This window comes from Colossoma macropomum, unplaced genomic scaffold (assembly GCF_904425465.1).
Source record: "Colossoma macropomum unplaced genomic scaffold, Colossoma_macropomum, whole genome shotgun sequence".
NCBI lineage: Eukaryota > Metazoa > Chordata > Actinopteri > Characiformes > Serrasalmidae > Colossoma > Colossoma macropomum.
The window spans coordinates 31,690,447-31,703,308 of NW_023494796.1; the positions used below are offsets into that span (position 1 = coordinate 31,690,447).

A 12,862-nucleotide genomic window follows, 5' to 3' on the forward strand; every position below is an offset into this window, starting at 1 on the left:
GTACTGTTGTAATGTTGTAGTATAAACTAATAAACATAATATAAACAAAAACATAGACTTACTTTGCTTTGCTTTAAGCTTTAGTTCAGCTGTAGCTGCTTTTCTCGCATCTCCAGCAGGAAACTTTTCCTCAAACGTTTTCTCACTGCAGATTAAACGCATCAGAAAACCAGCTGGAGTGATTCTAAACGCAAATAAGTCCATTTGTCTCCAAATTATCGATGTTCATCTCTCTTTGCCGCTTCGTTAGCTACTAGCTAGATGAGACTGTTGTCTGTGTTGCTTTGGTGACCAGCAGTCTGTGCTGATCTTCAGGGTTAAAGGGTGAATTAGCAGTTCTACATTAACTCCAGAGTTTAAGACCATTTATTGTTAAACTGTGTTGAACGATCAGCAGAGCTTTATTTTACTGTAAAGGAGGATTATTTTATTTTTACCTACAAATCTGATTCTGCTGTGGAGCCACAACAGGGCAGTAAAAGAGATGCATGATGCCAACTCCTGGACTAACCAAACAAGTTGTCTCTCTTTTATGCACTAATTTATAGTTTGGTTGGAAGGAATAATATAAAATATCACTAAGACACAGCTAATAATTAGCATCCTATTCGTTTTAGATCTTCCGCGCAGCTGAATGTCATTCTGAAGCCTACGTGTTGCTTTAAATACAATATCAGACTAGGTCTTAATGCTAAACACTCTAAATTTGAGACTGAGCAATATGATCATCACACTGAAGCTTAGAGTTATCATTACGTGTCAAAGAGATGTGATTAATTACTGAAGATTGGTAGGATGGTATAATTCTGAATAAAGAGCGTGTGACCTGCTGTTAAATTTGGTTCTGTCTGCTTTGTGAATAAATATGCTCAGGACACGGTTTTTACTGCCTATCTCAATTAATTCAGTATCTACGATCTGCAAAACCCAATATGAATCTCAAAAAATGCTAACAACTGAAAGCCAGTGGTGACTGGTTAGCGCTGTGCCAAAGCAATCATGCTAACAGGTCTCCAGTAGCTTTTATTCGCCACTAGCAGCATTAGCATTAGTCAGATGAAGTATTCCTCTAACAGACTCTGGGCTTGATGCATGATGTGATCATGCCTAGTACTCGATCATGGACTCCATTAAACAACGTTAATGCAAAGCAGCAACTTCCAATATTCCGGAAGGCCCAGCATCTGTCAGAGCTGCTATCTCCCAGCCCTTGATAAAAGAAGAACATAAATAAACAGACTAAGCAAATGCCAGGAGGGTTTGATGGAGTTTTACATCCTGTTATTAAGTCATTAAGCTCCCTCTACTTTTAATTATGCCAAGATCTACATCCTTTGTTCCTCCATCGCAATAAAACTTGGACGCTGCTATTCAAATGCCAGGTGCATTTGTCACTGCTGAGGTCGATTACGGCTCGAATTGGTCTTCCCTTCAGACAGCGTGTTTAGAGCACAATTACTGTCATTTAGGAGGGATTAGGGGACACGAGTCAGTACTTAATTAGGTCTTTACAACTGGACTGCTCAAACACAAAGCTCCATTTTGAGACCCCACTGATTAAACGTTATTATAAGTCTACTTAGCTGCCTGGGCCATGCAGACATACAGAATTCATTATATATATATAACTCGTTAGCATTAGCAGGAATACAATATGTAGTCACCATTCACTTTTTAAGCAAAGATTCTCAAAACTGTATTTAACACTGACCTCCCCTGCAGTTAGACTCTTCAGAACAGCTTGAAATATTTGTCCAGATCCAACAGGACCCAACTGCTGGACATCACCTCTCAAATATTTGTGGACTCATCCCCTAACTCTTAACGGGGAATTTTACTTCAAAATGTTCGAAAAATTAAATCAGTCATTCAGAGTGGTTGGATGTTCTAGATCAGGGATCGGCAAAACATGCGGCTCTTTCACTGCCCTGTTGTGGCTCTACAGCAGAATCAGATTTGTAGGTAAAAATAAAATAAACCTCCTTCACAGTAAAATAAAGCTCTGCTGATCGTTCAACACAGTTTAACAATAAATGGTCTTAAACTCTGGAGTTAATGTAGAACTGCTGATTCACCCTTTAACCCTGAAGATCAGCGCAGACTGCTGGTCACCATAGCAACACAGACAACAGTCTCATCTAGCTAGTAGCTAAAGAAACGGCAAAGAGAGAGATTTAAGATGAACATCGATAATTTGGAGATGAATGGACTGATTTGTGTTTATAATCACTCCAGCTGGTTTCCTGATACGTTTAATCTGCAACAAGAAACTGTCAAACACTAAAAAGTCACGAAGCTGAAGTTGCTTCTCATTCACCAGCTTCTTGTTTGAATTGTCCCATTCCACCTTAAATGGTGTAGCAGTTACATTCTGGCACCTCAGGCAACATTTAAGGTGGAACTGGAAAATTCAAACAAGAAGCTGGAGAATGAGAAGAGACTTCAGCCTCGTAAAACGTCGAACTTTGAGAGACATTTTTGCTGCTGGAGACATTAGGAAAGTGGTTATAGCTGAACTAAAGCCTAAAGCAGACCAAAGTAAGTCTGTGTTTTTTTATTTATATTGTATTTTTCATATTCTAGTACATCAGCACACACTGAGACATATTTACAGCCAAGATGGTAAAATGAACATAAAATGTTGTGGCTCCTGAGGTGGTTTGGTTTTGTTGAAAGGACAAAATGACTCTTATTAATGTTTGAGTTGCCACCCCTGAGCTAGAGAAACTTACCAATTCACAACTGTTTACAGTGGTGGACAGTGGTGGTGATAGGATCCAGACATCTGAAGGGTAATGCCTCTAAAAGCTACATCACAGAAAGTTATTGCTGCCTGATGCCTGAGACATTGTTTTATGACAGTTTTAAGACAAGGCTTTGGCCTAAAATGTATTTTGAAAATCCTTACAGGCTGAAAAGATGCATCCAGGGTTGTAAAGCAAAATAGTCCCCAAAGAAAACTTGCTTTTTTAGATTTTCCACTATTTTCCATCAACAACATTCCATATAAACTCAGAAGACTCGTGTAGGTTCACTGGTGGTTCTGGATAGTAAATAAAATGTCTATATTTGTGTTGTAGTCACGGTGACCCCTGGTTCCTATCACCACCACTGTAAGGAAATCTCTGCGATGATCCATTTCATATAAAAACCACTCTGAATGACTTTGTTTACGCTACAACGACTTAATTAAGTAAAGATGCTGACAATTTGGTGGAAAGGATTTTGGCCAACGTTTTTCCCCTGCTTGAGTTTTCCCTACCAACTGCATCCTTCTTCCTTACTTTTGTCTTTACTTTAAACTTTAAACTAAAATTTTTAAACTGGCATGCTGGAGTCGTCTGTATTAAGGCAGCAAGGTCCAAGATATCTGCATGAAAACAACATATTATGTAGTCTTAATGTAGTCCAAATCAAAAAGTTTGGGATGTTCTTTGAATTCATTAACTGATGAATGAAATCAAGAAACTCTGGACGGCTGATAATTAGGTTTTTTATTATTTTTTAATGGTGTTTATCAGTGAACTGATGGCAGCTGTCACTGTTGCTAGGTAACTAAACATTGTTGCTAAGGTAACTTACAGGCACCATTAGAACTACGGAGTTGTGGACAGTTCAGCTCAGGTTGGCAGAATGTTCTCAGGTTATATTTGGTTTCTAACCAAAATTTCAGGCTCTGTTGAAGCTTCCCTGATTTCCGCTTTGGGAATCAATAAAGTACATTATCTTGTTTATCCTACACTGTTCAGTCACTGCCCTAACAAGTGTTAGAAGGCTTCTCTAGCGCCAAGAAGAGCTTTGCCCATATACAGTATGTGTAAAAGTCAGAGACCGCTCTCGACCAATAGGAACAAGAGTCATTTTTCAGCATCAGGAGAAAAGCAGAAAACATATATAAAATAAAGAATCAGAAGTCTAAATATATATTTTTCCAGTTTTTAGTGTGTGACTCTCTCCCTTTATTCCAGCTTCCATTCTATTCAGGAGACTCACTTTCAGTTCCTCAAAGAATCTGCAGACACTCCTCCAAAGTTCAGTCTTAGAAGCTGGTTGATCATTTTCTGAAGTAATCAAACACATTCAGTGGTGTTGAGGTCTGGACTCTGGGGTGGTCAGTCCATCGTTCAGCTTCTTTGTTTGATGTGTCCGTCTCCTTTTCTCAGTGAGGTTCTTCTTGACAGCTACACATCCTTTCAGACCCACAGTGCTGAGTCATCTTCTCACAGTGGAAGGATGGACAGAAACACCTGTGGATGTTTTCAGATCTGAAGCAGCTTGATTTTCTCCTCTCTCTCAGAGATGAAAGCTTTAAGTGCTGTTTATCTGATGGGGGCAGGTTCTTCCAGGTGGTTGTTAGGAGCCACATTTTCTCTGTAGCTTTTCATAACTTGAACAGTTTTGGAAACTCATGTTTTTTCCACACAATTTACTTTGACTTTCCCCTTCCTCTGAAATATCTCCTGAAAAACATGGAACCTAATGGCTGTTCCGAACGAAAATCATATAAATGAAGGGTGGTCTCTGACTTTTGTACTGCAGAACTGTACCTGGGCACGGCTTTGGGGAGTACAGACAAACAATAAGCTGACACTATATGTCATGGCAGCACCTGAGCACAGAGTAAAAGAGAGAGCCTGCCTATTTAGATCACTACAACCTGTTATTTTGTTCCGTTAATGTATATATATTTATATAAGTCTATATTTATGCACCTCATATGCCCCTGGTGAGCTACAACACCCCAGGGCTTTGTAAAAGTTATTAAAGACCTTTTGCGAAAGCACTGTACATAATTACCATCTGTCAGCCCAGAGTGAGGAGTGATTCAGTGTATGTGTGTGTGTGTGTGTGTGTGTGTGTGTGTGTGTGTGTGTGTGAAGTCTTTAACATGCAGAGCAGGCGGGGAGTGTTTGACTGAGGGAAGCCAATCGGCAGGACGAAGGAGTTTGTCCTTTTCTGTCCTCAAAAAGGCAAACGGGACGAATTCACTGAATCTCCTGTGTGTTTGTGTCTAGGAAGCTGACAGCAATGCAAATTGTGTTTGTGAATCACACTGACACAATCAACAACTTTCAGCCGACAATTAACTGTCATATTAATTACGGCGATTAACGATTTAATTGTTTTGCCTTGTTCACTGTTTGCACATTAAAATACAAGACTAAAGTGGCCTGATTGGCTAATTAGCCACTTCACTTGCTAGCTACACACTTAAAAGATGGTTCTTCAAGGGTTCTGTAGTCAAGAAAATAGTTCTATATAGAACTATGAACACTCAAAGAAGTCACTGCTCTTCAACAGTGTGGCATAGTGTGCATGATGGATATTTCTTGCTGGTTGATAGGCTACAACAAATTCCCCAATCAGCTATTGTGCTCTATGCACAGAGGCTCTCTGATCTCCTACCAGTTATCTGCAAAGTGGAATGGTTCTATTTAGAACATCGAGTTCCATATAGAACCATCTGCATGCTTTAAGAGTCATTTGCATGGTGAAATGGTGTTTCAGATTAATGAAGAACGTACTGTTTATGGTTCTATATAGAATCTTTTGGAAAAGGGTTCTAATATAACACCTTCTATTATTATGAGGTCAAGTTTGTAACAATAGCAGAACCATTTTGGTGCCATACAGACCCATCTACAGCACGTACTCCATCAACCTGAAGAACCCTTTCACAATGCAAAGAACCCTTCATTCATGTCAAAGGGTTCTTTGAGTGTTCATGGCAATATATAGAACCACTTTCCTGACTAAGAAACCCTTGAAGAACCATTTTTTAAGTGTGTATGTTGCGTCAAACATCTACAGTCACACAGAGTTATGTGTAAAGCCGAACACAGCAAAATAAACACCAGCACGCGTAGTAAAAACATTAGAATTAGCCAAATCACTAATAAACACTAAGTACATTTTATTTATATAGCACATTTAAAACAAAGTGCTATATAATAAAACATAAAAAAAGGATTCCCACATTCTGAACACCACTACCATACATTCACACAACCGCGAACAGGCCTCAGTCTACAGTTCAACGGCTGCTGAAGGCTAATCGATAAAAATGTGTTTTAAGCTTGGTTTTAAAAACAGTCACAGATGTAGCATCACTTGGGAGGCCATTCCAAAGTCTTGGTGCAGCTACAGCAAAAGCACGATCACCTTTCTTTTTAAGACGAGCGGAACAGATAAAAGCGATACGCAGACCTTGAATATCTTGAGGGTGCATAAATACAAAGCACATCCACAACACATGCAAGTGCCTGACCCTTCAAAGCTTTAAAAACCATCAATGCCATTTTATACTGGACTGTAATGCACTGGGAGCCAGTGTAAGGACGATAAACTGGAGTAATGTGCTCTCTTTCCTTCGTACCAGTGAACATTCTGACTGCAGCATTCTGAACTAGGTGTAAACGAGCCGGAGATGCTTTGTTAATTCCAAAATAAAGTGCATTACGGTAATCCAATCTAGATGTCACAAAGGCAGGAATGACTTTTTCCAAACCTGAAGCATTAAGAAATGATTTTAACCTGGAGATTGTCCTAAGCTGTAAGAAACTGGCCTTGACCACTACATTTATTTGCTATCATTCAGTTGAAGAAAGCTCTGGGTCATCCAATTCTTAATATCCATGATACATTCATTGAGTCCTCCTAAGGAGTAATGATTTCCAAGGTTCAAAGGTAAGCACAGTTGTAGACCATCTGCATAACAGTGAAATGAGATGTTATGTTCGCAAATAATTTGACGAAAAAAGGACAGGGCCTAAAATGGATCCTTGTGGAACCCCAGATGTCATAGCCACAGACGAAGAGGAGTATTTCCCAATGTTAACAGAAAAGATTCTATGTGTAATATAAGACATAAACCACTTATGAGCCAAAATAAACCAATGTTACTCAGCACTGCTCTCTAACCATGTTAGAGCAGCAAGTTAGAAGTTAGAACTTTTTTTATTTTCATAATCCTCACGATGTTTCTCAATTAACCCATTTACCGATTTCTGTTATTTACTTGTATTTGCCTCAATTCAACAAACCCAGTTCACATTTTATTTGTTGCATCTCAATATTACTGTGAAATCTAATAACTGCTTAAAAAAGGCTTAAATTACTGCAATCATCTCAAATAACTGTGATTACAAGAATATGTAATAATTTGTGGCAGGCCTAAATCACACTGCAGTGTGGACGTCTGTTACCCATTTCAATCTGCTTAGTCGGTGCAAATAAAGAGCGAAACTGAAAAGCAGCAGAATGCCTGCACCACAAAATAAAATCCAGAATTCATTCACCATAATGTAAAACATCTCCTTATTATGTCCTACAGTGGCAGTGAAATTTGCTCACATGCTCATACAGCCTTATAAAAGCCTTTGTTTACACAGCAGGTAAAAGCAGCCCAAATCCGATTTTCTCACCAAATCTGATTTTTCTGTTTGGCTGTTCAGATTATCTTTTAAATGTGATCTGTGTGCAACATCAGTCTGAACAGATCAGCTCCTAAACTGAGCCGCATGTGCAAAAGAACAGAGCGTCACGCTGCTTCACGGCTCATCCAGAGGTAAACAATCACGACCGCCAACGAACGCCAGTCGCTCCCGGAGGATCAGCTTCATCTTCACCAGCATCACAGGAGCCATCATGAAGCTTCACTGACTGACAGCTGGGCTCATCACCCAGAACGTGTTGGAGCCGTAAAAAGGGCGCGGTCACTTCTTTGGTTCGCGTCCTCGGATTCTTTAAACTCTGCTTTCAGACTTTTAAATCTTTATGAGTCTCAGCAGCACAAAATCATGACGAATGTGGAGCTGGACTGACGTAAAAGATGCATGAATTCCGATCTGGCTGTTCAGACTGAGTCACTCTGCTGCAGATGGGATACGTATCAAATTTCAGTACCACATATGAAAGCGTCTCAAATCAGAACTGAAAATGTCAAATTCATTGTGTTTATCTGTTCACACTGACACACAGACACACATCTGTGTCACCTATGAATGATGAATGATGATTGGATTTGGGCCACTTTTACCTGCTGTGTGAACAAAGCCTATAAGTCTGAACACGGTTAAATAACATGTTCTGAGTGAAAATAGGTCGTCTGCAGAGAACAAATAAACATGGCATTTTTCTGCAGGTTTTAGTGCACAATTACTCTATTTGACATATTGGAGAAACATCCAATATAAAATGTGCCATAACATTTGTGTGAACTTGCGTGCACTTATTCACACTCAGAAAATCAACAGAACGTGTCATTTGACTTAGGCGCCCAAAATTTGCATATGACCTTATAGAGAGTTCCCTCTCCTTTAAAGAAATCATTTTCCGGGACATTTTCCATGATTTGCATACAAGATGCCACACAGTCCATTAAATGAAATTCAGGCACAGCTGAAAACCTGTAGAGATCTTGTGGAGCTATGCTGGGAAATGTGTGGAGAAGAAAAGCCCAACCACTGACGAAGGTTTGTGGACAGCAGTGACGAATGTTTGGGAAGCAGTTTCTTCAAATCATTACAAATTAAAAGTTAGGAAAGTATAACAAAGCAGTGTGAGGTTATCTTCAAGAGGATCTACAAAATGCTGATAAACAGTATAAACTGTCCGCATTTCGCCTTCATTTTTGGTGTCATTGATTATCTCAAAAACATCCTGAGACATCCTGCATTGTCTTGTTGATTGTTTGTTGTGGTTTTGCTTCTTTAAGTGAAAAGACGGAATAAACATATCAAAAACAGTTGATAAACATCGGCATATGAGACGCATGGATGTGACTGCCTGTGTATAATGACTAAAAACTAATTAACTAATATGGCTAATAACTATCCAATATTAATGCTGTGTGGATTTATCAATAAAAAAATCTTGCTGATATTTAATGGCTTCTTTTATATTGTAGCAAACAACCCAGACATAAGGAAAATCATTCACTTCATACAAACTGCTAAATGACAGGAAGAACTCACCTTTACAGCAGCAATACAGGCTGAACTAGAAGGGTTTAACATAATATATCATAATGGTTTAGCTTTAGCGTGAGGAGAACATGTTATGTTACTAGAATGGAAGCTGTATGGGGCGTAGCCTGTTTTCCTTTGGGGTTTGTCTTTGTTTTGTTGAGGTTAGGTTTTTGTATTTTTGTTTCTTTTATTTTGTAACATAATTGTATAACATAACACAGCAGACTCACAATTATGTGCAAAATCGCCATGTTTCCCTGAATTGTCAGCCTCTATATTTTTTCTGTAAAGAAAACTGATTTCAGTATTTGAATAACCAAGAACTCCCATGTACCTGTGCACATTCTTAGTTACAGCACACAAAGAATCCTTTGTTAGGAATTCTGGGAAGGCCCTCATCCAGTGTTCCAATACTTATATAATTTAATATGTGAGTTTCTGCTGTTTTTATGGCCAGGACCCACCGGTGCTCTATTTCACACCACTGTAGCTAAAGAAAACATTTATTTTAGCAATGTAGTCACCATAGTGACTAAATAATGAGCCTTAAAGTGTAATAAGCCTGTTATTTTAAGGGGTTACGAAATGTGACAGCTGAGAACTGGAAATGTTTAACAATTCACAGTTAACTGGCAATCATATGAGTCAGTAAAGTGCTCTGTTTAACTAAAACTGATGGTTTCTCTTTCATTTCTGACCAGATTACATTCTTTTGGCTTTCAGAAATGGTATGTTCGGAAAAAGGGTCAACAGCCAAAAAGTAAATAAATACAGTATGGTACATATAAGTACACATAACATATAACATATCTCATTGCTGTCGGAACAAACCCTCTTATCTTATTTTTTATATTAGTTTATATTTTTATACAGGTAGATATTTTCTTTGACATCACTTTAAAGCACCAGCTTTACTTTTTAGGACAGGTTCGTGATGAGCAGACTGAAAGAAATGCTCTAAAACTACATGTAATAAAATATTTCTATATTAACTTCCATTAAGACTTTTTCCTTCTCCTGAAAAACATCTCATTTTGGAGATACAAGGCTTTTGTCCAATGGTGGCAAAACATAAAGTCAAGAAATATGCTCAACAACTGTAAAGGCAGCTGAACTGCACAACACCTACCTTAATGTGTCCACCTTCAGATGATGCAGCAGGTCCCTGCATGCAGAGGAAACAAAGAACAGTTAGATATGTGTCTCTGATATACTGCTCTTTAATTTAGATGCATTTTAAACATTCTCTGTTGCTTTGTAGATGCAGTAACCAAAACACGTGTCATGGATTATGTGGGAAACTGCTTGAAATAGGATTAAATTACACTAGACAAACAAAAGCATTGCTAAATTTATCAGACTGCTAAATTTACAAAAACAAAGGTACATTTGATTCACATTAACTCTGGAGGAGTTCATCTGACATCCATGGCAACAAGATTCTTTAGAACATTTAGAACATGAATTACAGGTTAGGCTTGGATCTCATTATGTTTCAGCGTTGTTTGTACCGCTTGAATGAGTCAAACCATTTTCATTTGTGCTATAAATGGGAATATGTTTTTAAAAAAATGTGATAGATTTCTGTAGCACAGAAAAAGCAGTAACTGATGGACAAAGCTTGTTTCTTCTTGATTGGAAAAAACACAACCACTAAAGTCCCTCAAAACAAAATTATGTAATGAGCACTCTAGACTAGATGACTCACAGTCTAATCAACAGTATAAGCCAAAGCTTTGGACACACTAAATGCATGTTTTTCATAATATCAAAGGCATTTTAAAACTATTAAAACTAACATATTCACATTTAAATGCTTAAAAAAGTAGTTCCCTTGCAGCCAACCAGAGCTCAGCAAATGTGGCGCTTCAAGCCTGTTCTTGAAGACATCCCTTGTGTCTTGGTGTGGCAAGAGTGTGCAAAGCTTCATAAGGTAAAGGGGGGATACTTTGAAGAATCTAAAATATAAAATAGTTCAAAGACGCCTGAGCAGTGGAGCGAGTGGAGCACGTACTCCCCCCCAAGTTTATTAGAGGGGGAGGAAAACTTTTTATCCAAATTGAAAATTTTACTTCCAGAGGAAATTGTGCGAGCACGAGTTTACAAAGTTAGATTTTTCACATCATTTTATCAACTTGCGGTAGAACTAAACCGTCAAGAGATCAGTGACAATGCCTCACATTTTGCTGTGATATTTTAGCAGGAGAAAAGCCGCAGAAGCAGAATACCTGAAAACCCATTTCCATTGGGTACATGGAAAAATGATCTAGGAAGCTTACTACAAGATTTTGGAGAGTGTCTGTGGGAATTTGAGCCCATTCAGTCAAAAGAGCATTTGTGAGGTCAGACACTGATGAGAAGTTCAATTAACGTCCCAGTTTTTCCCAAAGGTGTTCAGTGGGGATGAGGTCAGAGCTCTGTGAGGGCCACTGGAGTTCCTCCACACCAAACTGGTCACTCCATGTCTTTATGGAGCTGCTTTGTGCACAGGGGGTCAGTCATGCTGGAACAGGAAAGGCTCTTCCCCAAACTGCTGACACAAAGCTGGAAGCAGATAACTGTGTAAAATGTCTTTGTGCTGCAGAATCAACATCACCCTTCACTGGAACTGAGAGCCCAAACCCTGAAAAACAGCCCAGCTCATCATCCCTCCTCCACCAAACTCCACTGTTGGCTCTGCATTCCAGTAGGTAACGTTCTCCTGACATCCACCAAACCCAGATTCATCACTCCTGAGAACATGTTTCCACTGCTCCAGAGTCCAGCAGTGGCGCTTTACACCACTCCAGCCGACGCTTGGCATTGCGCATATTGATCTTAGGCTTGTGTGCAGCTGCTCAGCCATGGCAACCCATTTCATGAAACTCCTGATGAACAGTTCTTGTGCTGATGTTGCTTCCAGAGGCAGTACTAACTGCTTCCCCAGGCTGAAAACTGAGTCATGAGTTTTACGTTTTATTAAATAAACTGTTGTTAAATATGAAAATAGTCAAGTTAAAATAATATTAGACACAAACGTTAGTACAAGTAAAGTGTGATTTATATTTATTTGCTGACTTTACCATATTAGAAATAAAAAACAAAATATAAATTGTGCCTTAGCTTTTGCACAGGCCACATTTATTATTATGCTCGGTCATAGAAACCTATTTCATGAAGCTCTTACTTTTTTAACAAATACACAGTAATTAAACACTAACGTGCATTCAAATGTATAGAAGTGTCTCTGTATGTGTAGTATGTGTTAACTTATTCACACCCAGATAATCAACAAAAGGTGTCATTTGACCAGGGGTGCTGAATCTTTTGCATATAACTACCATTACAGAGAAAGATGTACTGTAACTGGAGTACTTCTAATCCCCTCTTTTACACCTCTGTGGTAAAACCTCCACAGGGAGACTGTTTTTATTGCCCTTGAGAATTTGAAGCTTTGGTTTAAAGTAAGTCTCTGGATTGATAAGGGCATCTTTAGTGTGAGCTGTCTGCAAAACCCCATTGGGTACAGCAGAGGAAACTGGAGGGACAGTGAGGGGCTCTCCTAAGCCCCCTGTGACTCTCCAACACCCCAAGCAATGAAAGGTGACTTATAAATGCCAACTTGCGGGGACGCAAGCAAGGTTGGCACGTGCCACGGGTATTATCGGGACACTGCCATTTAAAAATGTCACCCACCCACACTCATCTTCCTCCTACCACTTTCAGTCGGCCACAACTTTATGAATAAGGGAGGTGGGAGGAGAGCGAGCTCTGATGGTCTGAGTGTGTATGTGGGGGACAGATTGAGTTGCTTTCGGAGTGTGTCGCAGATAACAGAGCCTCCGGAGCGAATCAGCAGCTGAGCTATTTGTGCAGACGTTTTTGAAGTTTGATGAATCACAAAAAACTTCTCA

At 39.1% G+C, this 12,862-nt stretch overlaps 1 protein-coding gene across 4 annotated transcripts in view; it reads right to left on the bottom strand.

Moving 5' to 3' along the window:
* LOC118816761 (collagen alpha-1(XIX) chain) overlaps nucleotides 1-12,862 on the bottom strand; it is a 278,363-nt gene that overhangs the window by 123,224 nt on the left and 142,277 nt on the right. For all 4 annotated transcript variants that reach the window (XM_036583340.1, XM_036583341.1, XM_036583339.1 and 1 more), the window contains one exon: nucleotides 10,099-10,134. In XM_036583340.1, coding sequence (XP_036439233.1) covers nucleotides 10,099-10,134 — 36 coding nt within the window. The remainder of the gene's footprint in view (nucleotides 1-10,098; nucleotides 10,135-12,862) is intronic.